We start from the raw sequence: 17,809 nt of genomic DNA, 5'->3' as shown, positions 1-17,809 counted from the left end.
ATATAAATTAGGTCATTGTACAAGTCAAATTATTAAATTAATTTTATTGAAAATGTCTCTAAATTGACTGTGTATACAGATTTAAAGAAAATGGATGCAAAGGAAATCAGTGCTGTTGCCAATGCCAGTCATATATGAGCTGACATTGTAATGTCCAGTATAGCTTAGGAAGATAATGCTGATTGGTTGCTATTAGAGATGTGCAGGTCTCTCACACCTCTGGGTCTTACCGCCATGTTTGTATCTCAAAACGAGGCAAAAGTCATCTTCCCAGCGTCCATTCTTGCGTGTTTCAGATTGCATATTAAAGCCCCTCCCTTGTGGTCGGGCTCCATATCACAATGAAGACTGGAAGGAGAGGGTGTGGGTATAGGGCACATGGTAAAACATTTTTTTTTAATTATTAGGAGCACTGTTAAGGGCTGGCTGCAGCACTCTGTGAGGCACAAAAAAATGCCATAGGAGTGGACTACAGCACTGAGTTACTTAAAAAACTTACTGGGGCACTTTTTTTAATAAAACAAAATAAAAACCTACTATATAACGTCATCATTACTATTAGGATGCCAACCATGTATTTGGAGTGCTGTGAGGCAGTTTGTTTTGTGTTCAGGGCCTCCAAGCACTGTTAAAAATTTTTACAATAAAACTTGTCTGTTAAAAAATATAACGTCATTAGGATGCCAACCGGCTTATGCTAGGGACGCTGTGAGTTGATATGGATCAGTCAATAGAAGATTAGTTGCAGCAACCCAGCACTAGTGCTGCTCCTGCTGCCAACAGTCATGATAGTACTTAAATTCTACTATGGGTGGTCCAGGGAAATATAGTTTAAGAAAGGGCACCTGAAATCTATAAAATATATCACAATGTTAAAGAAAACATTACCTCTAATAAGAAAATTTACTGCTGAAAATGTAAAATTGTCAAAATTCCATATACCACATGAAGTGCCAAGGAAAGGCTGGGACAATGGCCTGTTTTTTGCAAGTGGTGGTCCTGCTAGTGATTTTTCATGCACTAGTATGCCTATTGCGGGAGCCAGGGGCACACAAAGTCAAGCATCTTATGAAACCTCACATGCAACACCTTATTACTCTGAGACTACATGTGTCTCCATTAAAACATGCAAATCAGTTCACCAAAACAAAACTAAGGCTGGCAACAAACTGTGTGTTCACAAACTTCACAAATACCTGAAGAGAGTCCTAGGGGTAAATTTACTAAGATTCGAGTCTGATCGAGTTTGTTTTGCTTTAAACTCGATTTACATTGCCGAAACTCGGGTGATTTTCCAGTTTTTAAACTCGCAAATTTACTGTGAGTTTAGTTGAAAGTGAGTTGGTCGATGGTGAAGCAGATCGAGATTTCTCCCCCAAGTAGCAAGTTTAGATGAGATTACTCACATGAGATTTGAGTGTTTTCTCTCTGCAAAACTCTCCCGAGCAAGCAGCCTGTACATATCGGTGAGATATGTAAAGGCTGCTTGTGTGGTCTACCTTTAAAAATAAGTGTTGAATGTTTGAAAAAAAGACGTAGGGCCCCTCCCTGCCAAAAGACATAACCAGCCCCAGACTGCTCAGCCAGTCCTAGTTCCTAAAATTACGGGGGGGAGAATGAGTAGGGTTCCCCCATACTTTAGGAACCACCACCTGGCTGCAGGGCCTGTGCAGGTTTTAAATATGGGGGGAAAAAATGTGTAGGGGTCCCCCTATATTTAAAACCAGCACCAGACCCAAACCGACCGAGGTGTAATGCCATGGCCAGGAGACCCTATCACCAGGTCTCCAGGGCCAAATCATTAGCATGTCAAGCTGGTCATTCCAAGCCGAGGAATCTCAGGGGAGGTGGGAACCTCCCAAGAAGGGGTCCCCCCACTCCCGATACCCCAGGCTTGGGCTGAAGCCCGGGGCTCTTCCCCGCACCCCTGGGCTGTGAGTACGGGGGTAATAATGTGGAAAATAGTTCAAAACTATTGTATTTTACAGTGGGACTACCTGCCTGCCCTTTTGCACTTGTGGAACTACAAGTGCCAGCAGGTGGCCGGCACCCATACCTCCATTGTAAATTAAATAGTTAAAAAAACACACCACACACACACCATCTAAAAAAGTTAAACTTTATTGCACACCTACCTACCTCACTCACACACACTTACCTGCTGCCAGCCGGTCGGTCCCCTTAACTGTGGAGCGACTGCTGATTGGCTCCGGCTCCTGACAGGAGCACAAGTAAAGATGGTGACATAGAAATTAAGGATGCTACTGTGGAAATGCAACAATGTGAGAGGGATATTTGTATTTGAAGCTGATGAGGATGTTGATGATGAGGATGTTGTTTGTTTGAATGTATGTCAGCCACCAGTTGAAGCAGTTTTTGCCTGTGATAAAAAAGGCAATTAATTCCCTTAATAAAACTACTACAAAACCAGCTAGAGAAACTGAAGGAGGAGATGAAACAAAGTGATTCTATTCCGAACACAATAGTGTTTTTTATGTCCAAAAGGTTGCACCGAGGTAGATGGATGACTATGCTAAGCGACACGAGTAGGCGGCACAAACACGTGGCCCATCTAGGAGTGACACTGCAGTGGCAGACAGGATGGCAGTTTAAAAAACTAGGCCCCAAACAATACATAGTGCAAAGAAAAAAAAAGAGGTGCAAGATGGAATTGTCCTTGGGCCCTACCACCCACCCTTATGTTGTATAAACAGGACATGCACACTTTAACAAACCAATCATTTCAGCGCCAGGGTCTGCCACATGACTGTGGCTGAAATGATTGGTTCGTTTGGGCCCCCACAAAACAAGCTGGCAATTAATCTGTCCCTGCACAAACTGGCTCTACGGAGGCAAGATGTCGTCCTCATCCTCCTAATTCACCAATTCCTCACCCTCTTCAGTGTTGTGTATATCCTCATCCTCACAGAGTACTAATTCGTCCCCGCTGGAATCCACCACCACAGGTCCCTCTGTACGTTCTGGAGGCTGGTCTCCCTGGAAGAGTTGATAATTCATGTTTATGAACATCATCTTCTCCACATTTTGTGGAAGCAACCTCCTACGCCTTTCTCTAACAAGGTTCCCGGCTGCACTAAATACTATTTCGGAGTACACACTGGAGGGGGGGCAACTCAGGTAAAATAGAGCCAGTTTGTACAGGGCCCTCCAAATTGCCTCTTTTTCCTGCCAGTACAGGTACGGACTGTCTGACATGCCTACTTGGATGCTGTCACCGATGTAATCCTTTAACAGACAGACGCACGCTTGTCGCTGCTGCTTTGAGGATGCAGGTGCGGTTACAGCCCACACAATTCACAAAGACAGAAAAAAAAGAATTTTTTATTTTTTGTGGAGCGCACTTTGAGGGTTACACCACCCTTTAACAGACAGACGAACGGTTGTCGCTGCTGCTTTGCGGATGCTAGTGCGGCTACTGCGCATACATTTCACACACAAACACAGAAAAAAAGATTATTTTATTTTGGTTGGAGTGCACTTTGGGGGTTACACCACCCTTTAACAGACGAGCCAGCCGGCCCTTTACTTATGACAGACAGACGCACGCTTGGCGCTACTTTGTTGATGCACGTGCGGCTACTGCGCACACAATTCACAAACACAAAAAATATTTTTTTATTTTGTTTGTAGTGCACTTTGGGGGTTACAGCACCCTTTAACGGTCAAGCCAGCCGGCCCTTCACTTATGGCACAGGCGCATGCTTGGCGCTACTTTGTTGATGCACATGCGGCTACTGCGCACACAATTCACAAACTAAAAAAAATATATATTTTTATTTCTTTTGGAGTGCACTTTGGGGGTTACAGCACCCTTTAACGGTCAAGCCAGCCGGCCCTTTACTTATGACACAGGCGCACACTTGGCGCTACTTTGTTGATGCACGTGCGGCTACTGCGCACACAATTCACAAACGCAGAAAAAAAAAAATATTATTTGGAGTGCACTTTGGGGGTTACAGCACCCTTTCACGGACGAGCCAGCCGGCCCTTTACTTATGACACAGACGCACGCTTGGCGCTACTTTGTTGATGCACATGTGGCTACTGCGCACACAATTCACAAACACAGAAAAAATAATTTTTTTTTTGCACTTGGGGGGAGTATCCCTGATGGACAGAGCACCCCCTGGACAACACTACAGCACCCCTTTAGGACTGGGACACTGCACAGGACTTTGGAGTGGACACAGCCCCTATGGACAACTGACTGCACAACACAGCCCAGCCAGCCCTTATGGACTTTGGAGGAGTGGACACAGGCCCTATGGACAACAGCAGCACAACACAGCCAGCCCCTATGGACTTTGGAGGAGTGGACACAGCCCCTATGGACAACAGCAGCGCAGCACAACACTACACTACACTACACAGCCCAGCCAGCCCTAACTCCCACCCTCCCTCTTCACTGTCCACAGCCGAGTGAAAAAATGGCGCCGACGCGGGTACCTTATATAGAATCCAAAACCCGCGTGACCCGGAAGGCAGGATGATGACGTTTTGCCACGATTTTAGATCCGAGTCAGGCGGGAAAAGTCGAGCCTGACTCGGATCGGCCTCGAATCGGGGGGGCTCGGGGGGGTTCGGATTTCAGAAATCCGAACCCGCTTACCCCTACTATATAATAATACACTATCCAGTGCATAACAAGACCAATATGTACTTATATGTCCAGAACAGTGCTAGGTTCCTCTGCTGCTCCCCCAGACTCCCGGACTTGTTCCAATGCTCTGGAATAGTGCCCACATCTAAAATAATACCATTCAGCTCAGGCAGAATGGCCCTACTTCTGCATATAATGGCTTACTGTGATCGCTGGTCTTGTATACGCTGGAATAATGACACACAATACACTTTGTCTGACGCATATTAAAGCTGCTTAAGTGCTAGTTATGTCGTCTTCATGAACTGTCCACACTCGATCTAAAATCAAGCATTTGGAAACCTCCCCCTAGAAATCCTGCATTTGCCACTGGACCTCCTAACCATTGATTGTTAGATTTGCAATATTTTCTATTAGGAACCACTTGTTTTGAAGCCCAAGACCAAAGGCTAATAGTTATTTGGGGTCTCTGAGCTATGGCACAATTAGCGTCTCATCTAAAAATAAGTTTGCGAACAACTATTGTAGAACACAAAGGGCCGGATTCAGAGTTGGGTGCAATGTCGGTGTCGGACGCAGGTGGGCGATTTGTTTCTACTGCGCATTCGTCTAAGTCGCACTATGCATTTGTCCAGAGTGCGTACGCACAAAGTCGCAGTACCAATTGACGCAGTACCAATTGAGACGCACGATCTCAGAAATGTCTTGAAAGTGTATTGAGCACTCTGGGAAGTGTCACTGAAGTGGTTGTAAACTCAGACGGTTAGGGGCATATTTAATAGGGTGCGAGGTTTAGTGAGGTATAAAAACTTGCACCCAATTTTGGATTACCACGGGTATGCGCGGCCCCTATACCCATGATATCGGGAATAAAAAAAAATCTTGGGGTTTTCAGAGTTGTAAACCCTGCGGCGCGTAAACAAAATAATAATTTAAAAAATTATACTTACGTGTCTGGGGGTCTACAGTGGTCTCCATGGCTCCCAGTGGCCTCCCCCATCTTCTTACTGGGAAGGGGGCTGCTAGGAGGCTCCGGGGGTGCTGGGAGGCGCAACTGCTGCTTGGAGATTTAGTTCTCCCAGCATCCGTTATGGGGGGTTATACACTCACACCGGGAGCGGAGTCACACACACTGGAGGTCACACACACTTGTGCACACACTCACTCACACACACTTACATATACTCACATACGCACATACTCCATTGGACCAATCAGACTAGCTCTGTCTTGAGGTGCGAGAAATAAAATGCTGTTATGTCTGTAAAAATCACTGCGTCCAGAAAAAAAAAAACTGGAAAATACTTGTGCCAGCAACAAGCAGAGCTCATCACAGCAACAATGAGTTGGTTAGTAAGTGATTCTAAGGTACAGGAAAGAGTAATTCTGTGTAGCAGATATTTTGAAAAGTTAGCCACAACCCTTCTTTTCAACATACCTGAATTAAGGAGGTTCCTTAGCCAGAACCCCCTCCACTATGGTGTTGGGGTACATGTTTCTACTGTGCCCCTACAGTGGAAGTCCCACTGAGCCCTATTTTGACTCCAGCTCCTGATTGTAGCTGCTGATGATATGTATAACCCAGTGATTCCCAACCTCAAGGCACACTAAAGGTGGGTACATACCTGGCAGATATATCTGTTCATTGGCTGTGCAGCACAGCAATGCATTATGTCTGTGAACAACGTTGTTCACAGACATGTCGTCTGTACACACTGGCCGATGGGGGCACGATATATTGGCCGATCAATTGATCGGCCAGTGTGTACCCAGCATAAGGGGTATTTTTACTGAAGTGCAGGTTTTTAGAAGTGGAGATGTTGCTCATAGCAACCAATCAGATTCTACTTAACTGTTATCTAGCACCTTCTATAAGATAATAGCTAGAATCTGATTGGTTGCTATGGGCAACATCTCCACTTTTAAAAATCTGCACTTAAGTAAATATATCACCAACAGTCCAGGTTTTAATGATAGCGTGCTTGATCACAGATGGTTAAATCAAAATAACTGAGGTACTAATTAAGACACCTGTGCTCAAGTATGGCTATCCTACCAGGACTGTTAAGGCGGGAATCCACTAGACGATATGCTCCATGAGTGATATCGTCTAGTGTTTGCCCTGCAGTGTTGGGCTCAATGTCGTTAACAACATTGCGCACCCACACTGAACGATATCGTTCACGATATTGTTCAGTGATGTCACCCTCACTCATCCCCGTCATTGCAGAACCTGACGATATCGTCAGGTTGCCTTGGGGGTCATTGACTGCATACCCACTGGACGATATTGCGGATGATGAACGATAACGATATCGTTATCGTTCAAATTGTCCAACTTATCTAGCGGATACACGGCATTAGTGTGCCTTGAGGACCGTGGTTGGGGACCCCTGGTATTCCTCACTGGCAGGAACTGCCGGATGACAGGGCCAACAGGCTCGACTTTCAACCTCAAGGTTAAACTTTAAAATGTTGACAATAAACATGAAAGTAGTGTAATTATATCAATTACAAGTTAATATATTTTTATTCTCCTTATTGATATTTCTTGTTGAATGTACTGTATAGTATATGTACCAAAGAACACTACAGAAAGTGGACTGAGAAGGATACTTAAGTTGTCTAAAACAGAACACCTCTAAAGCTAATCACATTTTGCATACAAGAGATTTTGATGGGTAATGCGTCATCAATTTTGCGCTGTGTACCAAGGGTTAGAGGCAGTCAATCAATAGGTTGGTTAATAATTACATTTGCATGTAAAGTAAGGCTACTTAGTGATGTAGCCTGATAGCGTTAGTGTTGACTACTAAAGTTCATTACTATACTTATACACAATATAATATCACAAAGTGTCATATACAGTACACAAGAGAATAGTGCATTTATTAATTTACATTTGCATTAATTAAGTTATAAATGCAGAGAATTTGATCTTTCATTGTGCACTAATATCTCAATGATAGCAGCCTGTAGAAACCAAAGGGATCTTCCACCTACCTCCCACAATACATAAAGAAATGATGATACCACTTTGGCCACTAACCAAGATCACATACATAGAACACCCAGGTGTGTAGACAGAATAGTAACAAGAATGTGCAGCCCAGGAGCAAATGATCTTACTTCTATAATGTTTTTTTTTTGTCATCAAGTTTATTCCTTACGGGACCCAGAGTTCTTTTCCATATTCCAGCATGTATGGGCTTTCTTAAACAGATACCAATCCACGGCCTCCACACTCCAAATATATGCGGAACCTTATTGATATATTGCTCAAAAGAGAGAGAAAAAAGCAATAATGCAAAAACCGTTTGATAAAGAAATGATATTTATTATTATATCACAATCACACTTTTAAATAAGAAGATAATCATATTAGACCACACCATGTGGGTACCTCTGAAACTGCTTGCTTCATTTTGCCATCCGCGCATTCATACCAAATGTTTATGGGCTGATTCAGTTTAGTCCCGGAGACCAGTGGTTACTATCCAGAGTTAGCAGCAGATTGTGGTAGGTGGTGGGCAATGGACCAAAGACAAGGAGTAACTGGAACTTGTGGGGCCCTTTAAGGCTTTGCTATGAGACACACACATTCCCTGGTGAATAACATGACCAGTCACTCACTCCAACAATGGGAAACCGGATTCCCTCTGTTTGTTCATCTAAACATCCCCTTAGACATATTTCTAAGTCTTGTCTTCCTGTTATAGTAAAATCGGGGATGCCAACGGTCGGGACACTGGTGCTGGGATCCCGACCTGTCGGGATTTCGGCGCTGGTATTTAGACCATTGGCATCCCGCACGCCGGGATGCCAACTACATGCCAAGTCAATGTATGTTTTTATTTTATTCTAATTACTCATTTAGTACCTTTACTTATTAAAATCTAAATCTGTGCCAGTATATATACTGTGTAAATACACTGTTTTTATTTTTTACAGAACTCACAACTCCACAATGTCCAATACTAAATATTATTTTTGTTTTTCTCCAAAATGTCTACCAGCTGAATTCTAGACATATCATCACTTTTCATCATTAATTAGTTGTAAATTATTTAAAATAGGCTCCTGAGTACATCTAAATGGGGGCAGAAATGAAGAAAAGATATAATTAGCAACTGTAAAATGCAAATCTGTTTCCTCGGGGAGACTACATTAGATTGTGTTGTGCATGTTGCGTAGTTTGTCTAGCAGAGCATTGATAATGAATTATTGTCAGGTCACTGAGTAATTCATGACAGCGAGCATTATATAACAGCCCTGAATGCCTGATGTATTTCCAGTGTGTCATTGCAATACATCGCACAGTGCAGAATCTGTGATTTATCCAAGGAATAGTGTTTATTTCTTGCTTCCATGAATGTTTTCCTTGTTTAATGGAACATTAGCAGCATAGGGTGCACCAAGGTCATACCTTTCTTTGCACCAGGAGACTTGTTATTTACACCAATGGCTTCCCATTAATGCTAAATTAAATTTATACTTACATAACGGAACAGGAAAGTTATAGGTCATAAAATGATCTTATTTGACAGAAAGAAATTATATTTGGTGGCTAAACCCTATTTCTTAGCACATCAAGTAAGAATCATTAAAGACTTTAAGACACAATATACAGTATTTGCAAATAAAAAGCTCCAAAATAGACAACATAGTTACAGTATTTCTCTCATTCCATCCATCACTACCGTCATTAAGAAGAGGGCAGAGTACTGTATGTGCTTTCACCTTGTAGATGGGCTACAGAAATAATATAAAGCTGTTGAGAGGTGTTGGGAGAGAAAGTTCAGGAGCCACCACCTTCCCCTTGGCTGAGGTCAGATGCACAGGAAAGGGTTAGTGTGTCCTAAGGGGTATATTTACTAAAGTGCAGGTTTTTAGAAGTGGAGTTGTTGCCAATAGCAACCGATCAAATTCTAGCTATTATCTTCTAGAAGGTACTAGATAAAAGATAAGTAGAATCTAATTGCTATGGGCAACATCTCCATTTCTATAATACCACACTTTAGTAAATATACCCCTAAGTGTTAGTGAGTTCACATGTTTTTGATATTCATACCCCTTTTACACCGGAGCTAAAATCCAGGTAGCTCCTTGGTGTAAAAGGAGAGAGGGTTGGATCGACGTGTCTAGTGACCCGGCAATCCAACCCAGGTAACTAGCAGAGTTTAACACAGGAGTAACTTCAGTGGCGCTTGGAGATGACGTCATCTCCAAGTGTCCCCTTCAACGCCGGAAAAGCCGGGTCTATGCAGACCCGGCTCCAGTGTGAACAGCGCCAACTTGGGAATATCCTGGGTCGGCACCGGCTAAATTCCGGGTCTGATCCGGATTGGAACCCTGTTCCAACTCTGGGTCAGACCCGGAATTTAGGTGTAAAAGTGGTATAAGTAACACGTTTAGTATCAGTAATCATACAGTACAAAGTGTTTTCATTTAACAAATTAAATATATGGCACTATTTAAATATGTAAAAATCCGTACCATAATATCCCCACTTTGTAAATTGGGCACATTGGGCCACAGGCTATCTAACCTTCTAAATTATCAAGCCCTATCCTTTATTAGATGCTGTAATCAGAATTATTGGAACACTGATAACCCTTTTTCCATTTTGCTAATATGCCATTTGTATTAAATGTTCAATAAAGGAGCAATCAGTCAAGGGATGCAGATTAGGAGCAAAGCCAAAAATGTGCACCTTGGCAACACCAGGTTGCACTGCAAGGGGGAAAGTTTAATATGTGCAGACAGATTTGGGAAGGGGTGTGACGTGGCTCAATTAAAAATTTCAGTGTGAAACAAAGCTGTACAGAATCTGTGTGGTACATACAAAGGTAGTCAATACTGTATTAAAAAAAAAAAAAAACATTTGCACCCCTAACATTGCACATGATTTGTTCAAAAGAAAATGTGCGCCTCTTTTGTTAAATTTGTATTTACTTTGCTTTAAAACGGCAATACGACAGACCAGTGGCGGAATTTACCTAGGGACTGCAGGGCTGCATAACCCCCCCCGGTAAAATTTGCCACCTCTAGTGAGCCAGTGAGTCCATGCCCTGGTTATACTGGCAGTGGCTTGACTTTCCCATTTAAAGCACTATCCTATCCACCAATCACACACAGGACAGGCAGTCACAAGGGGAGGTAACAATGGGAAGCCACTCCTCTGCCTTACCGTCAGCCCTCCCCGGCTTCTAGGGGCTGCAGCCGTTTCAGACCCTAGAAGGCGCTGTTTGTACAATTGTGCCGCTGACGGTCACACCGATGTTTGTGCAGATGTGCTGGTCCCGATGCCTGCCAGATCCATAATGCAGGTGCCAGTACTATCTCCTCAGGCCATTCACATCAGTCCCTGCCCCAGTGGAGCTTACAATCTATATTCCCTACCACATGCTCACACACATATACACACTAGGGTTATTTTTTTTTATTTGGCGCCAATTAACCTACCAGTATATTTTTGGAGTGTGGGAGGAAACCAGAGTACCCGGAGGAAACCCCACGCAAGCACAGGGAGAATATACAAACTCCACACAGTTAGGGCTATAGTGGGAATCGAACCCAAGACCTCAGTGCTGTGAGGCAGTAATGCTAACCATTACACCGTCATAGACTCTGGGCACACTCTAGTGCCCAGAGTCTATAACTCCGGCGCTGGCTGCGCACAGCTCAGTGCGCTGCCGGCCACCGGGCGGAGAGGAGGGAGCCCGTGTCGGAGACTGCACACGGGCCCCCTCCTCTCTAGAAACGCCCCTGTATACATACTATAAGGAATGGGATTTTCTGAATACAATTATAATGAGTTTTGCTGAATACAATTTGTTCCTATGATGTGTTAATCATTCTGGTAGAGTTTCTTGTGTACACATTGGCAGAGCGACCACCCAGGTGAGAACGGAAGGGATTTCTTACTAAACACTGAAACACAAGTCAAGACTACATTCAGAATTTGGCTTCCCCATTTACACCCTTGTGCTCTTTCTTGAAAGCCAGCAAGGTGGGTATGATGAAGACCTCTTCAACCCCATCCCCTATTCAAATAAGACATAAGATAACATATGTACCAGGTGATCTACGTTTTACTGATCATTTTTTATTTGATTGTCTTGCACCAATGGATCCCTTTGTATAAGAAAATAAGAGCTGCTATTTCCTGCTGTTTGTCTTTGTACTGTTGTAGTATCTCTTCCAGCCTCTGATGCTGTTTTTCTCCCCCTTGAGCTTCACAGGCGCCAGTGTGAATACAAATGGCATTCTGTAACAAACCGTGCAATTGCCCGGAGACCATTATGTCTCTCATATATACAGTTTACGCTCCTTTATAACACATGACAAAAATGATGTGGCCAAGTCAGGTAATACATGGGACAGTTATATTACACCACAAATAATTAGCATTGCAAAAAGCAGGGATACATTGCCATCCCTAATAACCGTTCTGCATATTAAACTGGCCCTTATGAAGGAATTAGCTGTAGCTATCTGCTCGGCAGCACATACTGTCCCTCACAGTAACCTTTCCATGCCAGCAGTAGCTTTGGGGCGAGAGCGGGCATGAGTTTTACAGCAACATATTTCATTATTTGTTTTTTCTTTTCCGCCAGGTACGTTGTGATCCTGAAGTCCAAGAATTACGCCAATGGCAAAGAAATCTCAGAGAGACTAAAGATATATCTAAAAAAGTTCACGAATTCTGGGACAAACAAGAAAGTAAAGGTTGGTTCAGTTGACAAGATTTCAATGAAAAATGTTTATGCGTCAGGAAATTGTACTTGTATTTTTGCCATAGTTTATTTTTTCTCTGGAAATCCTAGTGGTTTAGTGTCATGAAATTATTCACCTATCCAGCCTGCTCACCATTATTCAAATAATGCAGCTTTTATTGTTATAGTATCAGATAGAAAGATATTTGCTTATCAGTGTCTTTATGTTGCACTGTCCATCCATTCTCTGACGATTGGTAAGTGCATATATACTTACCAGTCATCTGCACGATGTGCCAGGCTTGATGTCATAACTTAATCATTTAAATGCCCGCCCAGTTGAGTTGTCACTCATTAGTGGGTACCTGCAGCATGTGTACTGGCGATCGGCGGGTCGCCCGTACACACCAGCAGATGACCTATCTTTCAGACATATCAATCACCTGCTGTGCTGCAGGGCCAAACCGACGCTGTCCACAGACATATAGGATGTACACACCCGCCGATATACTATAGATATAACAGCACATACATGGGCAGCACAGCCGGTGTAATGGTTAGCGTTACTGCCTCACAGCACTGAGGTTGTGGGTTCGATTCCCAATACGGCCCTGTGTGGAGTTTGTATATTCTCCCTGTGCTTGCGTGGATTTCCTCTAGGTGCTCCGGTTTCCTCCCACACTCCAAAAATATACTGGTAGGTAAATGAACCCTAGTGTGTATGTGTGTGTGCATGTGGTAGGGGATATAGATTGTAAGCTCCACTGGGGCAGGGACTCATGTGAATGACCAAATATTCTCTGTAAAGCACTGCAGGAATATGTGTGCGCTATATAAATAACTGGTAATAAATAAATAACGCCCAATATATCTACCCAGCTTCAGGGGCATGTGGGCCTGGGTTGAAAATGATCAATGACCTATTGTGAGTTGCAGAGGAGCTGTGACCAGGGCTGTGTGGACTCCCCAGATGCGGGATGCCACTATCTGATCTCACTATGAACACTATCCTCTTTGGAGGATACTATATCTTCCTGTATACAGATTGACTGACGAAGCTCTTTTTTTACTATATTTTGCTGTTTATATTACTACTTCTTATGCCCTGTATACCGTTTATCTAGCCTTCTACGTATTTAGTAAAATATCCGATTTATCTAACATATGTATACACACTGCATTTTTTCACTGTATCTCAGCAGCTGAGCGCAGCACATATTTATCCATTTATCTGCATCTATATAGGATGGTCACCCTATTAGTGCAACAGCTCGCTTACCCAATAAAATCATTAGCTCAGTGCACAGATACTACAACCAATTTATATTAAAAGTACTAAAGACTGCTACTATTAATGACATTTGGCAAGACTAGCGAAAGATCCAGAAACCATCTGGTTTTGGTGCTGGCTTCATACTATTGATTCCTACCTATCTATACACACTAAAGTTGTCTCTATTTAGCGTAATGAGTCGCACAAGAAATAATTGCTTTCAGACTTTGATTGTGGTTCCAAAGCACAAAACGTTATTATTCAACATAAAAGCAGATGGTTACACGCTGTGATCTAAATACAATTAGTGCAAACAAATTATACAGTCACAAGGTACAGTCATTACATACGCATGCGCCTGGATCCAGATCCCGGCATCAAAGATGAAACCTCCGTCAACAGCAAAGAGAAGATGACTAGCATCTAGTTTCAGAGAGCCTACATATATACTCTTACAGAGATAGGCAATACAATAGAACAGGTTGGCATGATTCCATTGGTTCTTCTTCCTGGTTCTTCTGTTACAGTACAGTTCATAGGTCAATTCGTACGGTCACAGTCCAGCCTCCAACAGCTCTTTGTGTCCATTTTCTTGCTGCATAACAAATCTAATCTGGCTGCATTACATAGTACATTTTAAGGCCTAACTCTCTATGATCCATAATTTGCAGACACATGTTGCGATTTCTTCCCCGATGGAACCAGAAATCTGCAAAGACACAGTGGTTTAGAATGACACCAAACACGGTCTGCTTATCATGCACTAAACCTTAGATATCAAATAACATGTATTTCACAACATTACTGATAATGAATAAAACCTTAAATATTAACCTTAATGCTAGGGAACCTTTTCATGTAAGTGTGCAGTATGTAAGTATTGTGATATTAAGAAAAGACGCTAGTTAGCGTTGTGCGGCTACATGTTTGTGGAGTACACCGTGGTACGTGTTTTGCAGGGTTGATCATATTATATGTTTATATAAATGTATGCATTTATATAATGGGGACTTTTAACAATTTTCTATTGCGTGAGAATCGCACGATGCTAAATAATAGCATCGCCGTATGTACTTATAATGTGTGAGATTCGTTAAAATGGCGATGGGCGGTCAGTCGCAAAATGGCATCTTGCGGCCATTCGCAAAATGGGCTCGTACAGATTTTAAATTTAACAGATTTAGTCTCAGCCAATTATCCGGTTTCGACAGTCCACCCTTTGATAGCAAACAACATGCTATCACACTCTGATTTTATAAATTAATTTAGGCTTACACTATGACAAATTATTTAATGTTCTATTATGGGATGGCACAAGGTGGTTCTTAAACCATCAATAATGTGTCTCTGGGAGGGACATAAAACTACCCTTATACGCACACTGCGGATCTTGGGAGATCATGGGAAAGATGTGGGGATGCACCAATCCTATAAAGGAAGTCTTGAAAGGGAATAGGGACTTACATTATTTAAGATGTTTAAAACTAACATTTCATAATACATTTCATGCATGTCTAAATCTTATACATCATATTATGGTACCTTCTAGTTCAGGGTTGTAATGCAGTCCTACATTTACCTCAGTATTCATATTGTTACTTCTAACCAGCATCATAATCATAATCTTATTCCTTCGATTTACCTTATCTTTACATTTTCCATATTTCAACACAGTAGGAATACACCTGACATATAAGCCAATGACTATGATGACAACCAGTATGAGGATCAGGAGTTTACCTATACTCGCAACCATTTCCTGGACCCACTCTCCGAGACCGGAGAACAATTTCACTGGGTTCAACCATGAAACCCATTCCTCTACCTTCTCCTCTACTTCAGCCATTGAAGCATTATGGTTCTTCCGAAATTCCCATTTCAGCTGCAGAATTTCGTCCATCTTCTGGTCTGTCACCTTCTTGGGGTCACTAGTGTTATTTGTAATGTATGTGCAACACTTTACACCAAATTGGGTGGCCAAAGTTTACGCAATACCCTCCAGTGACAGCTGTTAAATAATTTAACACTAGTCTATGTTGCACCAGTTCTTTCTTGTAAGCTTGCAACTCCCTACCTGTATACCTAAACGTGTCATCATACATCTCGGTGATATTATCTATTAATTTAGCAAGATCTTGGATATATCTAAAATTTAGTGTATCCCGAGCGATCCTGGTGGGGTCCAATGCAACTAAAACTTGAAAGTCAGTTGTTTCACTAATTAACTGTGTGGCTTTATGTACATCACCAGGTATCATATTTCTTTTGTCTCTGTGTTCATACTGTGTATGAAGATATGGTGATGGCATGTTTTTATGAATCCCAAGCATTTCACCATGTGTAAGGGTCATAACCTCTGGGACTACTCTTCCCAAATAACACAAACCTTTGGAACTCGGAGAGAGCCACTTGTACGCTTTCCTTCCACATATAAAATATATATCATCGGGGAGAACATAAGGGATAGTAAACATCAGTAACCCACACATTTCCTTAGCAAGTGATCCTACTTCAGGTTCTCCCATTTAACTCATACAAATTTCTCGTTGTAATATCTTGGCACAATACCCTGCTGGTATCCTACCAATAATTTCTTTGGTGTTACTTAGTGTATATTTATACCGGAAGTGTCTTCCACCTAACCTAATTGTGCGTAATAGTTCAAAATTTATAGGTTCATTATCAGCTCTTAGTGAGAAGGTCATCGTCTGGTTATTCCCCGTCACCTCCCAACTTCCTGGGTCATTGGAGTTGGTGATGTTCAAACATAAAAGTGATTTATCTACTTGGTACTGGTGGAGTTTGAAATTAGTTGGTTTGGACTTAAGAAATTTTCCATCCAGTGCATGCCCTCTTTGCGATTTGAACATTTCCAGAGACATTCAATGGGAATGGCACTAACCCTACATTATGCTGTCCCTGAGGCACATGAGAACACACCCAACAGTCAGTCTGGTTTAAAACTTTGCCCACCATAGTATGATAATCCTCTAAAGGATACCCACCCCAATACTGGTTATACTTAGGTTGGCACTGCTGGATGCAATTCTCATCAACTAAGGACCCACATAACTCACACATACATTAATCTTCAGACGATAGACCTTCACACTGTCTCCGAGTTTCCACAATAACAGATCTTTTAACAATTACTGTACTGAGTTTGGTCAGATACTGCCCCAGTTGGTTTAGCACTCCTTCTCCCGACTCCACTCCATTAATATCACCATCAGCTCCCCTCTCTATCCTCTGTCCTCTGTCACAGAAACCAGAGATCCCGAAACAACCCAAAATAATGAGAAATCTGGGGGAAAACACAAAGATAACCACAGCAGACCAATCCATTGCTGATAACAATGATCTACAAATTTATTTAGCTCAGGTATCTCACTGTAACCTTTAACCTTCCCGGAAAAGACTCGCAATTGACAGGTCTACGTTATCTGGCTCGGTTCCGCCTTGTCTCTCCACCAGTTGGTTGACCTTCTTACAGTGAGTGGAATCCTCCTGTGGGCTTATAATGAAATGAGGTTGTCTACCAAACAGTATTTCAAAGGGGGACAGTTTGAGAGGGGGTCTAGGAGTTGTCTTGATACTGTGAAGGACAAGTGGTAGTGCTTCTGGCCAACTCAGTCCAGTTTCTGCCATGATTTTACTCAGTTTGTTTTTAATAGTCCCGTTCATCCTCTCCACCTTGGCAGTGGCTTGCGGTCGGTAGGGGGTATGAAGTCTACTATTAATACCCATCAACTTACACATGTTTTGGAAGACATCACCTGTGAAATGAGTACCCCTATCACTTTCAATAATTCTAGGGATACCTTATCTGCATACAAATTCCTGAACTATTTTCTTAGCAGTAAATGCAGCAGTATTAGTGGCAGCTGGGTATGCCTCAACCCAATTAGAAAACACATCAGTGCACACTAATACATTCTTGAGATTCCTGCAGGGTGGTAATTGGATGAAATCAATTTGTATTACCTGAAAAGCTCCATCGGTCGGAGGAATGTGGGATGGTTCAGTAGGGATCGTTTTCCCAATGTTTTTCCTCAAGCAGGTCAGACAGGACATTGCTCTCTTTTCCGCTTGAGAAGAAAAACCCGGTGCACACCAGTATGCTCTCACCAATTTGCACATACCTTGCTTTCCCAAATGAGTCAGACCGTGCGCTGCCTCAGCCAGGCTTGGTTAGCA

The 17,809-nt window shown here is 42.5% G+C and overlaps 1 protein-coding gene across 2 annotated transcripts in view; it reads left to right on the top strand.

The window, feature by feature from the left end:
- Positions 1 to 17,809, top strand: part of IQCK (IQ motif containing K) — a 163,837-nt gene that overhangs the window by 98,761 nt on the left and 47,267 nt on the right. For both annotated transcript variants that reach the window (XM_088451934.1, XM_088451935.1), the window contains exon 8: positions 12,241 to 12,352. In XM_088451934.1, coding sequence (XP_088308060.1) covers positions 12,241 to 12,352 — 112 coding nt within the window. The remainder of the gene's footprint in view (positions 1 to 12,240; positions 12,353 to 17,809) is intronic.

This window comes from Taudactylus pleione, unplaced genomic scaffold, assembly GCF_031769625.1.
Source record: "Taudactylus pleione unplaced genomic scaffold, aTauple2 ptg000032l, whole genome shotgun sequence".
NCBI classification, from domain to species: Eukaryota; Metazoa; Chordata; class Amphibia; order Anura; family Myobatrachidae; genus Taudactylus; species Taudactylus pleione.
This window is presented reverse-complemented; position numbering and strand designations above follow the sequence as displayed.